Genomic DNA, 14,976 nt, shown 5'->3' with positions numbered 1-14,976 from the left:
TAGGATTTCACTCCCATTGTAGTCTGTCGCCTACAAGTAAGTTGGGTCATCTCCAGTTCCCACTAAAGCTTTGTCACAATTAGGCCGAAGATAAGGATGGCAGGTGAAAAATGCATCCAGTCAGATACACTGGAGCTGAATGAACTATTTAAACTAGCACATGAAAAAATCTCCAAGTTAAAAAAAATAGTTTCAATGTATTTTTTCATAGTAATAATTAAAGCATAGTTTTCCAAATAATTATTAATATTGGCATATAGTATTTTTTAAGGTAGTCTTGATAGTGATCTAAGGTCTCTGATTTCTTGAAATATCTCTTAAACTTCATTACTTTCCGTGTTTGGATTTTGTAGAAATGATAGATAGCTACCTTTTATTGAAGGCCTACTGTATAAGAGGTTCTTTACAAACATAATTTAATTTCATCTACACAACCACCCTATGAGGTAGGCATTATCATTATCCTAGTTTTACAAATGAGGGAACTAAGATTCAGAGAGGTTACTCAGCTTCTCCAAAGATAAACTGTAAGTAGCCGTGGCAAGGTTGAAAGCAGGTCTTTCTGTCTCCTGTATCCCTGCTGGCAGAACGTGATGGCCATGGGGGGGGTCCTCAAGATCGGTTTAGTTTGGAGTTGAATACAGAAAGGCTTTGTGAGGGTTGGTTTTTTTTTTTTTTTTTTTTTTTTTTTTTCAGAGCCATACCTGAGGCATATGGAAGTTCCTGGGCTAGAGGTTGAATCGGAGCTGCAGTTGCTGGCCTGTACTGCAGCCACAGCAACACAGGATCTGATCTGCATCTGTGACCTACACCATAGCTCATACTAGTTGGGTTCGTAACCTGCTGAGCCACCATAGGAACTCTTAAGGCTTTGTGAGATTTTAGACATCTTTGTAAAATACTCATAAAAATTAGGATTTTTTTTTTTTGAGAATGGGAGGATGTAAGAAAGAAATGTAAAAAAAATAAGAATGTTGATAAAATTGAAGTGAAACCCTGTTTGCCAATTGTATTATTATAGTAATAGATTATTCTTGGTATGAGTCCATTTTATTTAAATACTTTTTTTGACTATGCCTGCAGCATGTGGAAGTTCCTGGGCCTGGGATTGAACCCAAGTAACAGCAGTGACCCAAGCCCCAACACTAGATCCTTAACCTGTTGCACCATAAGGGGACTCCTTAATATTCTTTTTAAAAAATTATTATTTTTTGTCTTTTTAGGGTCATACCTGTGGCATATGGAAGTTCCCGGGCTAGGGGTCAAATTGGAGGTGCAACTGCCGGCCTACACCACAGCCATAGCAATTCCAGATCCGAGCTGCATCTGCGGCAACGTGGGATCCTTAAACCCCTGAGTGAGGCCAGGGATCAAACCTGTGTCCTCATGGATGCTAGTTGCGTTCGTTAACACTGAGCTGCAACGGGAACACCTAAAATTATTCTTTAAACTAAGGGAAAGCACTGTGTTTAATTATTGACAGTATTATCAGAAATGAAAGAATACATGGACCATTTTCAACTTTTAATAATGACATTTTCAGCATTTCAATATATTTTCACTCAGTTAAGCCATTTTCTGAAGCAAGTTGGAACGATTGAGTTACACATTTTAGAAAAGGGATAGTTAATAATGTGATTTTTTAGCTTTTTTTTTCTTTTATAGTAGACTGTTTTTTTCCAAACCAGAGCTTAGTTGGAGCAGACCACCCTGTAGTCAGGGAGAGAAACTATTTGTAGGTTTATGTGCATATTAGTCAGGTTATAGAAATTCTCATTGTGAGAAGGGAATGGTTTCAACACAGGCAGTTCTGCTCCTGTGTTCAGATTACAATACAAATTCAATGAAAAGGAAGTCCATTTTCTTTCTTGCTTTTTTTTTTGTTGTTGTTGTCTTTTTGCCTTTTCTAGGGCAGCACCCGAGGCATATGGAAGTTCCCAGGCTAGGGGTCGAATCAGAGCTGTAGCCGCCGGCCTACACCAGAGCCACAAGCAACCTGGGATCTGAGCCGCATCTGCAACCTACACCACAGCTCACGGCAACGCTGGATCCTTAACCCACTGAGCTAGGCCAGGGATCCAGGGATCGAACCCACAACCTCATGGTTCCTAGTCGGATTCGTTAACCACTGAGTCACAACGGGAACTCCCAGAAGTCCATTTTCTATACAGGTAGAAGCACAAGACTTTAAAACTAGGAAGTATCTCAGAGATGAGCTAATCCAACTGTTTCCTTTCTAGACAGAGAGACTGAAATTCAGAAAGTGGTTCTCTCTACATCTTACCCTTTTTCTGCTGTACATACACTCCTGCTGTATGTGAATTGGTTTATCCCACCTGTTACAGAATATGGTGGTGACCAGAGGTTGGGTGTTAAATACACGAGTGTCAGGTGTTAATCAGTTAACATTTGGAAGAGAAGTGGGTGGTTTTTCTGTCTCTGGGTTTGCCTCACTTTTCCTCTTTTTTTTTTTTTGGTGTTTCCAGCTCCGTGTGTATCTAGTCTTATCTTAGATTCTTTAGTCATTCCTTAGCATGAAAAACGAGGGGCTTAATGAACAATTTTATTGATAAAATAATTATGGATTTACCACGGGGATATATATAACAGTCATGACAGATGCGTAGTAGCTGTTTGTTTATGCTTGATAAGGAAGTGTAATAATTTGAAAATGGGATGTTATAAACCATTTGTTTGGTGGGGCGGGCTTTATTGCAGATCACCTGAAAGAACCGTTCTTAGAAGCCTCTCAGAATTCTCATTTGAGATCCATGCCAGCAAGCTTCCTCCCTTCTTCGCCAGTAAATAAACGAGGTATTATTTTATTGGACTGATTTTCTAAAGGATATTCCAAGTATTCAAATTCAGTATTCTAAATGACATATATGTGGTATAGTTTATGACATGGGGTCCAGAAAATTGGTTATTGTGGATTACTGCATTACTGATGTGAAAATGAGTTTTAATGATATCCGTTATTTAATAGAGTAAATAAGTCACTGTTATTGGTGATACAACAATTAACTGCAATCCTTAATCTAGAGAAGGCAGTTTTCTAGTGAGAGATAGAGACAGATAACTTCAGAACACTGCTGCTGAATGCTGTCGCAAGAGCCCACTCACATGCCCCAGATTCACTGAAGGGGTGTACAGGGCCGGGCGGGGAGCCCGTGAACTGGGAAGGCTGGTGAGGGAAGGCGTCACTCAGGAAATAAAGCCGGACGTGGCGCAGGGGGGGTGAGTGGAGCTCACCAGGTGGACAGTGAGATGAGGGACTTCTGAGCAGGTGGAACAATGTCTACAAAAAGCCAGGGTGGCTGAGAAACGGTGGCCCTGAAGTGCACTTGAGTGGTCTCCTGTGGCTGGAGCACAGCATGGGTGTCGGAGTGGTAGAAAGGCAAGATATTTATTTAAAGTTTAGTTTTAATCCTATAGACAATGGAAAGTCATTGAAAAGTTCTTTTTATAATAGCTTTATTGAGATATAATTCACAAATCGCTTACTCATTTAAAGTGTACAGTTGATAAGTTTTTAGTATGTTCAGAGGCTATGCAGCCATCACCACGGTCAATCATCTAACATTTTTATCATGCTGGAAAGAAGCCCTGGACCCATTAGCGGTCACTCATTTCCTCTCCACTCTTAGGCAACCGTTAATCTACTTTCTGTCTCTAGATCCGCCTCTTTTGGACATTTCCTATAAATGGAATCATCCAGTATGTGATCCTTTGTAACAGGCTTGACATTTATCCATGTTTTAACATGCAGCAATCCTTCCTTTGCTTTTATGGCCAAGTTCACAAGCTTTTGACTATCCTTTCATCAACTGATAGACATTTGGGTTGTTTCCACTTTTGGTTTGCACCTATGTATGGGTTGTTGTTTGGATATTTATTTTTGTTTTTCTGGAGTACATATCTAGGAGTAGAATTGCTGGGTCCTGTGTAACTGTTTAATGCTCTGAGGAACTGGCACACTGTCCTCCCAAGCAGCTGACCCGTCTTACATACCCATTAGCAAAGCATGCAGATTCCAACTGCTCCAAACTGACGACAATACTTGTCATTACCTGCCTTTTTGCTCACAGTCATCCTAGTAGGTGTGAAATGATGCCTCATGGTGGTTTTGATTTATGTGTCTCTGACAGATAATGTTAAACATATTTTCATGTGCTTATTGGCCATTTGTTTATCTTCTTTGGAGAAATGTTTATTTATACTTTGTACACTTTTTAAATCGGGTAAGTTTTTTAAAATGTCATGTTCTAAGAGTTCTTTATTCTGTTAGATACATGACTTGCAAAATTTTTCTCTCATTCCATGGATTATCTTTTTGTTTCTTTCACGGTGTCCATTGAAGTTTTTAATTTTCATCGAGTCTGGTATATTAGTTTTTTTCTTTTGTCACATGTGCTTTTGGTTTCACATGGAAAGCCTTCGCTCAACCCAAGGTCATGAAGGTTTACTCCTATATTTTCTTCTAAGTTTTTTTTTTTTTTTTTTTTTTTAAGGTCTTTTCTAGGGCTGCTTCCTGTGGCACATGGAGGTTCCCAGGGTAGAGGTTGAATCGGAGCTGTAGTCGCCAGCCTATGCCGGAGCCACAGCAATGGGGGATCCAAGCCCCATCTGCGACCTACACCACAGCTCACAGCAACACCGGATCCTTACTGAGCAAGGCCAGGGATCGAACCCCGAAACCTCATGGTTCCTAGGGTTTGTTAACCACTGTGCCACGATGGGAACTCTTCTTCTTAGTGTTTTATAGCTTGAGGTTTTTTTTTTTTTTTTTTTCCAAGGATTTTATTTTTCTCTTTTTAGGGCCTCCCCCGCAGCATATGGAGGTCCCCAGGCTAGGGGGCAGAGTTTCACCTACACCACAGCCACACCAACGTGTGATCTGAGCCGTGTCTGTGATCTACACCACAGCTACACCAACGTGTGATCTGAGCCGTGTCTGTGATCTACACCACAGCTCACTGGCAACGCTGGATTCTTAACCCACTGAGTGAGGCCAGGGGTCAGACCTGCGTCCTCATGGATGCTAGTCAGATTTGTTCCCACTGAGCCATGACGGGAACTCCCTAGCTTTAGCTTTTACATTTAGGTGTTTGATTCATTTGAGTTAAATGAATGTGTGAGGAAGGGGTCCAGCTTCTTTTGAGTGTGGATAGCCAGCCGCAGTAGCCACATGTTGAAAATATTATTCCCCATTGAAGTGCCTTGGTACTCTTGTCAAAATTTAATTGACTGTAACTGTTAGAGTCTATTTCTTTCAATAATAGTTTGCAGTTTTCAGAGTAGAAGTTTTCCATTTATTTTGTTAAATTTATTCCTGTTTCACTCCTTTTGGTGCTATTGTAAATGGTCTTTTCTTCATTTCCAGATTCTTCATTGCTAGTGTATAGAAAAATAATTGTTTTCCGCAGATTTATTTTTTATCTTGAAGTGTTGCTAAACTCATTAGTTCTAAGAGTTCATTGGAAAGTTTAAAACAAGGTAGTGGCATGATTAGATTTTTATTTTAGGGATAGTATGGTGATTTGTTGTGGAAGGCAGATTGGAGCAAAGTTCAGACTAAAGTTTATAGTAAGGCTATTTGATAATTCCATGGGAGTGACGATGAAAGGCCTGAAAGGCCTGAACTACGGTGTGGCAATAAACATGGAAGGTAGGGAAGGGATTTGGGTAACATCTGGGAGGTAGAATACACAAAACTCAGAGGTGACTGGTAGTAAGAGAGTGAGGTCTTTTGATGGATTCCAGGTTTCAGACTGAAGATAATTTTGCCAGCCATTTGCTGACATTGGAAATATAGCAAAGAGAGTAAGGTTAGGGATGTGTGGGGAGATGATGAGTTCTCTCTTGGACATGGTGAGTGGGAAGGACTGGGAGGGCATTTGAGTGGGATTGGGTGGCATTTCCCTGAAAACAGGAGTGTCAAGCCCTGCAGCGCTGAGGAGAGGTGTGAACGGGAGCTGTTGATACTCTAGTTCCAGAACATAAACAGCTGTCCTTGGCTATGGAAAAGGACATTAAGAACTACCTAACAATCATATAAATAAACTATAATGCAAAGCAGAATGAGGCCAGTGCCAAATTGATAGGAAAAGCATGCCATGGGGACATAGCCTAATTGGTGGGGTCGGGAATGTTGCATGGAGAATAAAAGCTGGTTATAGTTTGTGGGTTTTCGTGAAGGTATTTGAGCAATACATAAAAACTTTGGGTTGATATTTAGAAGCTGCTCTTTCATAAATCAGTATGCGTATTGTATAATTACTTATATAGCATATTTTGACATTATAGGAAAAATATCCATAATTCTGCTACCTAACTGCTATTTTTAAGGTTGTCTATTTCTCTCAGAGATAAAATTAAATAAATGCTGTAAATGCTTTGTTTAAATGCCCATGTCCTAGGTCATTAGCCGGCTGACAATGGACCGGGGGTCTTAGAGTCAGGAGTTTGCTCAGGAGGTATGCCTTGAGTCAAATTTCAGAGCTTTCTGCTTCTGTAGTTTTGATTCAAGGCGCTAATTTTCAGAGAAGATTCAATCAAGGCCTGTTCTAAATTAATTTCTGATTGTTTTGGAATATCTGCCTATAGCCTGTCAGGCTGAACTATACCGTGGCTGGGTCTGATCTTCCTAGGGCCTACTTTTCTTTCCCTAGAACCATACAGACATTTCTCTCTAAAATGCTGGCAGCAGACATTACTGTGAAACGCCAAAGACCTCTTGGTGTTTTTTCCTCCTGTAGAAGAATTGCTTTTTACGCATGGATGTCTGTACATTCTTTGTTTTTTCATGTTAGAAGCCCTGTAAATATCTTGGCCTTGTTTGACTTAAATGTTAGAGTCACATGTGCGCTCCTTGGGGACAGGGACCACGTCCGTGTTCTCACTGTAGTCCCGGTGTTTGGCACATGTTAGGTACCCAATGAATATTAATTGGATCAACTCTTGAATCTGAACAAATTTGATTCATGATTCAGTCCCTTGTATTTTCACATTTTTTTAAATTGAAAATTATAATTTTATTTTGCACAATAGAATTTATAAAATTCCCAGGAACAAATTCATAGTTTTTAAATGATTTATTTTCATATTCTAATTTACTAGCTCATATTCATAATGTTTATAAATTAACAGAGAAGTCTTTTGTTTGTTTAAAGGATGCTCTAGGGTGATGTCATAATCTAAATTCTCTCTTTCTAGGTGTTCTTCTTTTGGGAGATGCACATAACATGAGGCATCCTCTCACGGGAGGAGGAATGACTGTTGCTTTTAATGATATAAAACTGTGGAGAAAATTGCTAAAGGGCATCCCTGACCTTTATGATGATGCAGCTATTCTCCAGGTAGGTATTAAATTATTCTTGGATAAAAATTTATCAAAATTGGACTTTCCTTGTGGCTCAGGGAGTTAATAAGGATGTGGCATTGTCGCAGCGGCAGCTTGAGTTGCTGCTGTGGCATGGGTTTAGCCCCTGGTTGTTGGCCCGGCCAAAAGAACAAAAAGTGTTATCAAGGGAGTTCCCGTTTCGGCTCAGTGGTTAACGAATCTAACTAGGAACCATGAGGTTGGGGGTTTGACCCCTGGCCTTGCTCCGTGGGTTAGGGATCTGGCATTGCCGTGAGCTGTGGTGTAGGTTGCAGACACGGCTCAGATCTGGCATTGCTGTGGCTCTGGCGTGGGCTGGCAGCTACAGCTCCGATTAGACCCCTGGCCTGGGAACCTCCATCTGCTGTGGGTGAGGCCCTAAAAAAAGGACAAAAGACAAAACAAAACAAAAACAAAAAAGTGTATCAAAATTCATGTCTTTGGGGGCTTAAGAGGGACAGGGGAAGATCTGTACCTAGGAGCTTGGTTCACAGTAGTGATTCTTAGGCAGTCCTACTCAGGCTTAAGAACCTGACTTGCAACCTATGAATCTTCTACCATTTCTATATTTGGATAATTATGTAACATTGGATTACAAGGGCCACAAAGCTTCAGAGATGACTTCATTGTTTTGGTGGGTGTGGTCATGGTAAGCAAGGCGTCATTACTGTAGCTAGTCTTCAGGACAGGTGTCAGTTTAGGGGATTATAAATATCAGTTTGCGCTTGCCTTTTTTTTTTTTTTTTTTTTAAATCTTTACCATATAAGTGGTCTTTCCTTTTTTAGGCCAAAAAATCATTCTATTGGACAAGAAAAATGTCTCATTCCTTTGTTGTGAATGTCCTTGCTCAGGCTCTATATGAATTATTTTCTGCCACAGATGGTAAGTACAGATATTTTTTAATGAATATTGCTGAATTGCCGATTTTTAGCATAGGAAGGGAACGTAATTACAAAAAAGTTAGTGATTAGGCCAGAAATAGACATCTTCCCTGCATTTTCTCACTTCTAAGTTGGCAATCCCCCTTTTTTTTTTTTTTTTTTTTTTTGGCCTTTTCTAGGGCCGCACCAGAGGCATATGGAGGTTCCCAGGCTAGGGGTCTAATTGGAGCTGTAGCCACCAGCCTACACACAGCCACAGCAACATGGGATCTGAGCGGTGTCTGCAACCTACAACACAGCTCACGGCAACGCCCGATCCTTAACCCACTGAGCAAGACCAGGGATTGAACCACAACCTCATGGTTCCTAGTCGGATTCGTTAACCACTGAGCCACGATGGGAATTCCTGGCAATCCTTTTTTAACTCCATCCTTGAGTAAGATTTTTACCTTCTAATCATCCTGTATCCACCACTTTGTGTGGAAGGCTGCTGTCTTCCTTTAGCCTTGATAGCAGTGCCTCAATAATGTATCACTATTAATTTCTCTGGTCCAAATCAGATGATGCCTATCTGCACATGCATAAGAATGTGATCGAAGATCACACGAATGGCCATGAATTAAAAGGCAATACAGTTGTTAATCTTTTTCTTCCCAAACACCAGTTTTAATTTCTTTTCAAAGTTGTATTTTATACAATAAAGATGCTTTATATCCAACTTAGATTTTTATCTCCTGCTAAAATGCACAAGCAGAAGGCATCCATCTTTTACTCATTTGAAATATTCCCATGCTTTTGTTTCTGGGTTGTAGAGGGGACAGCCAATCTGCATATTGAGGATATAACTTAGCAAAAGCAGTACTAGAATTGGAGGAAAAGGCACACGTGCCACCTTCAACCATGGCTGTTTACAAACTAGTGAGTGGCAGGATAGTGACACTTGACATTTCAAGCTTTCAAGAATGAATAGAACTCGAGGAGTTCCCGTTGTGGCTCAGTGGTTAATGAATCCGACTAGGAACCATGAGATTGCGGGTTCGGTCTCTGCCCTTGCTCAGTGGGTTAAGGATCTGGTGTTGCCGTGAGCTATGGTGTAGGTTGCAGACGCTGCTCGGATCCTGGGTTGCTGTGGCTATTGTGTAGGCTGGCAGCTACAGCTCTGATTAGACCCCTCGCCTGGGAACCTCCATATGCCGAGGGAGTGGCCCTAGAAATGGCAAAAAGACAAAAAAAAAAAAAAAAAAAAAAAAAGAATAAATAGAACTCGAATCCCATTACTTAAGACATTTAGAACCGAGCTGTTTCTATGATCCATGCTTTGGTGATCTAATTACAAAGGATGGTACAGTACAAATGCTTCCTGCAGGCTCTCTAACCATCGCTCTTACTTAAAAGACGTTTCACTCATTGTGATTTGCCAATCAAATCTCTCTTGCTAATTGGCATGGACGTTACAGTGGCTGGTTGGGCAAGTATAAAAATAAAAGAACTAAGTTCAGAGTTTTTCTAAGCTATTCTTTCCAAGCTTTTCTAAGCGCCTGAGTTTCTTACATTATAAATTTGAATCTGCTGACAAAAGCAAAATAAAGTTATGAAATATTAGAGGAGGAATGAGCATTACTAGAGTAGAAGTTACCTATTCCATCCTTTTTTATCTTTTGTAAAGAAAAATCTGGGCATACCTGAGAAGAACATTGGTTCTATACTGTTAAAAAGGTTATTGGTTGATGATACTACATTGTGAGGGATTAACGAGTTATTTTGAAAAGCAAAAAAAAAAAAAAACAAAAAAAACCTGTACAGATACAGGCATTATTTACTATTCACAGTTGTTATATGGGTCTGGTGTCTTCGAGACTGGGAATCTGGTTTCTAGAGTTGCATTTTTATAAGAAAAAGAGTATATAAAATATTTTGCATCATTTCATGAATTTACAACAAAGTCAAGGAAATAGTTTTTACACAGCTCTAATTTCCAAACCTACATATTTAGCAATTATTTACTAGCAGACAAAAGTTTACGCATATTTAAATTACTCTGTAATGTTAATAATGAAATTTAAAAGAAATCTTGGGTTGCTGAAATGCCAGCACTAGATTTTTTTTTAAGAAATTGTCTATGAGGTGTGATGTTACATCCTCATTTTTCCTGACATATCATTAGCACCCAACATAAATGTGTGACTATTTTGATTGAGAGTAATTTTTAACTTTTATTTTAGATTCGCTGTATCAACTAAGAAAAGCCTGTTTTTTTTATTTCAAACTTGGTGGAGAATGTATTAGTGGTCCAGTTGCGCTGATTTCTGTGTAAGTTATTTTGATTACCGAGGAAGCAGATAATTCCAGATTTTCTTAGGACTGTTTGGTTTATGAATTCACTGCAAATCTCTCTTCCTTATGTATTTTGTCATTTTATTATCGATTAGTGTCCCAATCAACTTCCTGCCGATTCTAAGATGGTAGTAGATGAGGCTCAAACACTTGATTCAAATAGAAGCTTATTTTTTTTGTGTGTGGGTTTATCCACATGATCTGATCTGTGGGAACTGTGAATAATGGAGATGTTTAAAATTTAATTCAATTGGAGTGTGGGACTCATGAAATTCAGTTTTGACGCAGACATATGTAGAATTATTCTTGGTAAGTCTGCGAAATGAAATTCTTTAAGATTTTTCTCCTTCATCTGCTATCTGAATGTCAACAGTTATCTTTTGAAAAATCTAGACTCAAGAGGCCAGGCCATCTAGCTACTCAGACTGGGATCCCAAGATTAGTGAAAGAAAACAGCTCAAAACATACAATTTATGTAAATAAGAGGAGTTTCTGGCTTCTCTGACAGGGGAAAAGTCTGAGTTTCTTGTAAGAAAAAAAAAAAATTTCATTTGTCCCTTAGCAGGCAGACACAAGCTTGTAAAGTCTCCTAAAATGTAGAGTGTGTGGTTACCTTCGTAGATGATATATAATTGGAACCTCTTTGTGAGTTGATTTTGATCCCTGGGTCTTACTAACATATATATCTGGGTTTGTTTGTTTTTTTCCTGTCACAGATTGTCTCCCAATCCTCTGGTTTTAATTGGACACTTCTTTGCTGTTGCAGTCTATGCCACCTATTTTTGCTTTAAATCGGAGCCCTGGATTACAAAACCTCGAGCCATCTTCAGTAGTGGCGCTGTACTGTACAGAGCATGTTCTGTGTTATTTCCTCTGATTTACTCAGAAATTAAGTACTTGGTTCATTAAGCTTAACAGGGAACCACTGGTGAATGAGTACTGACTTCCAGTTCACCAGGTCTCAAGAGACTTGGGAGGACATGTATATAGCACAGTACTATCCCACTTCTAAAGTGGAAACTCCTGGACCAAGATTGGGATTGATTTGTTTTTGAAGTTCTTTGTATATAAACATGTAAATATATACTTTGGTTTGCAATTTAAAATGAAGGGTAAAATAAGATAGTATTTAAAAGAAATGATTGTTACCATAAATTAGTGCTAACACTGAGGAACTGCAGTTTGTCTTTTAAATTCAGTATCTGAGACAAGTCATTGTGGGATCTGCAAATAAAATGAAGAATCAACTCTCATTCTTTTTGTCTCTTACTATGACTTCTTTACATAACTTCGTGATTATGAAAAGGAAAACCCAAGTGGAATGGAAAGTGCAGAGGGAGACCTATTCTGTTAAATAACTTTTTTTTTTTTAAGGGCCGTACCCGAGGCATGTGGACGTTCCCAGGCTAGGGGTTGAATCGGAGCTGTAGCTGCTGGCCTACGCCACAGCCACAGCAACACCAGATCCTTAACCCACTGATCGAGGCTAAGGACTGAACCTGTGTCCTCACAGATACTAGTCAGATTCATTTCCACTGAGCTACAATGGGAACGTCTCTGTTAAATAGCTCTTGATGTTGGGGAAGTTGCCTTAAAATCTCTGGACCTTATTTTTGTCATCTATCCTTCTAGCTTCCCTCACTTATCCATTGGGATAGGATTCTTTTCCGTGTTCTTGGAAAATATCACATTCATACAGAAAGGCAATTGAGGGCTTTATATGAATTCCACTGTGTAATTCTTTATATGTAATTCCACTGAGGGCTTTATATGAATTCCAGGCTAGGCTTATTTCAAGAAGCAGTGAATGAACAAATAAGCACTTGCAATATTTGACATAATGCCTTAAAATCTGTCAGATTTCACCGAGTTTACAATATATTTGAAGAGATTATGGACATTCAGAAGGGTATCATGAAACTTAAGTAAATCCCCAAATATCACTAAAGTAAATTGTTCCCCCAAAAGAGCAGTAGGATATAATATGAAATATTAAGTAACTACTTCAGAGTCCAATGATCAGGGCTAAAAATGACTTAAAGCTTTTATATTAAACATTTCTCTTTTTCAGCCTTTCCCCCTCCTCCTGCTGTGTGTGGAAGTTCCTAGGCCAGGGATCAAACCTGCGCCACAGGAGTGACAACGTCTGATCCTTGACTCTGAGCCACCAGGGAATTCCCTTTTCTCAACTATGAGGTTGAAGTTCTCTCAGTTGAGGAAACAGTTTTTCTAGCCTCATCATAAGTAGAATCGGTTGCATCTATCACTTTGCCATGTTTCAGCACAGCGTATTTGCTTGGTTTCATGACATTGCCCTCGAAATTATCTGACACTTTTATTTTCTGGTTAAAAATTCACCTTCTTAAATCTGGCCTTCTTAGGAGCTGACTTTCTTGGAGGGGGGGGGGGCATATTTTACAAAGAACTAAAGATCTCACTTCATGCAGTTACTGCTGTGCACCTGATCACATGTGAGAAACAGCAAGACCGTTGTGAGAAGTGGCTTTAGATGCCAGGGACTTACCGGCTGCGTTCCTATGCACCAGCCTCTCCGCGGGCAAGACTCCCGAACGCTATGTGCTGGGAAACAACACACTTAAAATTCCTCCCTCGGCTTTGACCAGACTGGGCTGTTGAGGCTCCTGCTTCCCTCTGCCGACTAGAAGTCTTTTTAACGCCTTTCTACTATGATAGTGAAATAAAACACAAAGTCATTTTTTCTTTCTTTCAGTATCTTAGGATTTGAGACCTTCTGACAAAGGAACTAACTTTTATCAGAATATCAGAACACTGAAGGGAACCTGAGAAGTCATTTTGCCCTGATTTTACAGGCCACTAGGTGGCCTTGGGACAAAATTTAACTTGTGGCAGAATCAGGACTCAAACTTTGCCTCGTGATTACAAATTCAAGCTTCTTCTTTTGCGACTTGCTAAATGACTGTCAAGCACATTTCAGGTTCTGGGTGTTTTGGTTTGTTTTCTTTTTCACCTGTTCCTCGCCCCTCTAGAGGAGGACAGAGCTAGCTATCACCCCAAGAGGATGGCAGCTCCCCCCTTTCAGGGTAATTTTCATCCAAAAAGTGACTTAGGATTTTGGAGTTAAAAGTTAATGGCTAAGCTGTTATTAAAAAAAAAAAAAAAATAAGGGATGAGGGCTTATCGCTAATAACATTATGGTTGTGGGGACTTGGGGTGGGACTGGGGCTGAGAGGAAGGAGCAGCTGAAGTTGGGGTGGGGGGGAGTCCTACTGAAGGGAAGCTGGGAACCAACCCCGCGGTATCTGGGATTGGAAGAGGACACTGAACCTCAGACATTAATAAACTTCCATGGTCCATGGATTGTGTGGTCTCTCATTTGCTACTAGCCTGCCTGTCACCATGTGCCTGCCAGCCTGTTGTGGGTGTGACCATGGACACAACGTCGGACGTACTAGACCCCTCTCTTACCTTCCAGACAAGGTTTTTCGGAGAATGTACAGTGTCTGAATAATAAGCAGGAGGATGACTTTGGGTACTGATAACACTGTTTTACTGAAAATCTGGAGTTGCACAAATAAATTCTTTAGAACATAAAACTAAATGGATTTATACATAACAATTACATTCAGCACTTATAAGAGGCAGTACAAAAATGTATTCTGCTTCTACATGATATAAATTGCATGTAATACCATGATTTAAACAGTATTAATGATATTAACTAGTTCTGTAAGATACATATTACTCAGAATGTCTGACGTTTTCCTCAATAAAGGGAAAAAGTGCAGTTCTATGAGCAGCTGAGCTTCATTTCTAAGTTCATTTTAGCGATGGTGGAAGATTTAAGGATAATCCTTTCAGTGAAGAAGCAGAAAAAGTTACAGGACTGTTCTGAACTCATCAAAAATGAAATTAGGCACGTGTGCTTCAGCAACCTAAAAATTAAAACAAAAGAGTTAAGTGTTTCATAGTGTTATATACAGAACCGATTCAAAATTTTCCATATGAAAATTACAGAAATCAGTACATATATACAATGGAATACTACCCAGCCATAAAAAGTGAAATAATGCCATTTGTAGCAACATGGCTGCAACTAGAGATTATCATGCTAAGTGAAGTAAGTCAGAAAAAGAAATATCACATGATATCATTTATGGGTGGAATCTAAAAGATGGCACAAATGAACACATCTATAAAATAGAAATAGACTCTCAGACCTGTGGTTGCCAACGGGGAGGGGGAGGGAGAGAGATGGACGGGGAGTTTGAGGTTCGCAGACGCAAACTATTACCTTCAGAATGAATAAGCAGTGGGGTCCTACTGTGCATCACAGAGAACTATATCCAGACTCTTGGGATAGACCATGACGGAAGATGATACAAGAGCGGGAATGGATA

General features: G+C 39.7%; 2 protein-coding genes across 4 annotated transcripts in view; one reads left to right on the top strand and one right to left on the bottom strand.

The window, feature by feature from the left end:
* The window catches only part of SQLE (squalene epoxidase), a 30,364-nt gene extending 18,514 nt beyond the window's left edge, over positions 1–11,850 (top strand). The window contains 5 exon segments of one of the 2 annotated variants that reach the window (NM_001101026.1): positions 2,719–2,814; positions 7,216–7,358; positions 8,168–8,264; positions 10,486–10,573; positions 11,314–11,850. In NM_001101026.1, coding sequence (NP_001094496.1) covers positions 2,719–2,814; positions 7,216–7,358; positions 8,168–8,264; positions 10,486–10,573; positions 11,314–11,506 — 617 coding nt within the window. In that variant the 3' untranslated portion in view covers positions 11,507–11,850. 2 annotated transcript variants of the gene reach the window in all.
* Positions 14,104–14,976, bottom strand: part of WASHC5 (WASH complex subunit 5) — a 69,403-nt gene continuing 68,530 nt past the window's right edge. Inside the window, exon 29 of one of the 2 annotated variants that reach the window (XM_021088931.1) lies at positions 14,104–14,511. In XM_021088931.1, the coding sequence (XP_020944590.1) occupies positions 14,455–14,511 (57 nt within the window). In that variant the 3' untranslated portion in view covers positions 14,104–14,454. The remainder of the gene's footprint in view (positions 14,512–14,976) is intronic. The other variant, XM_021088932.1, reaches the window with a different exon arrangement.

The sequence above is a fragment of the Sus scrofa genome, chromosome 4 (assembly GCF_000003025.6).
Source record: "Sus scrofa isolate TJ Tabasco breed Duroc chromosome 4, Sscrofa11.1, whole genome shotgun sequence".
In the NCBI taxonomy this organism is placed as follows: Eukaryota; Metazoa; Chordata; class Mammalia; order Artiodactyla; family Suidae; genus Sus; species Sus scrofa.
The sequence above is the reverse complement of the archived record's forward strand: the minus strand, read 5'-3'. Positions and strand labels throughout refer to the sequence as shown.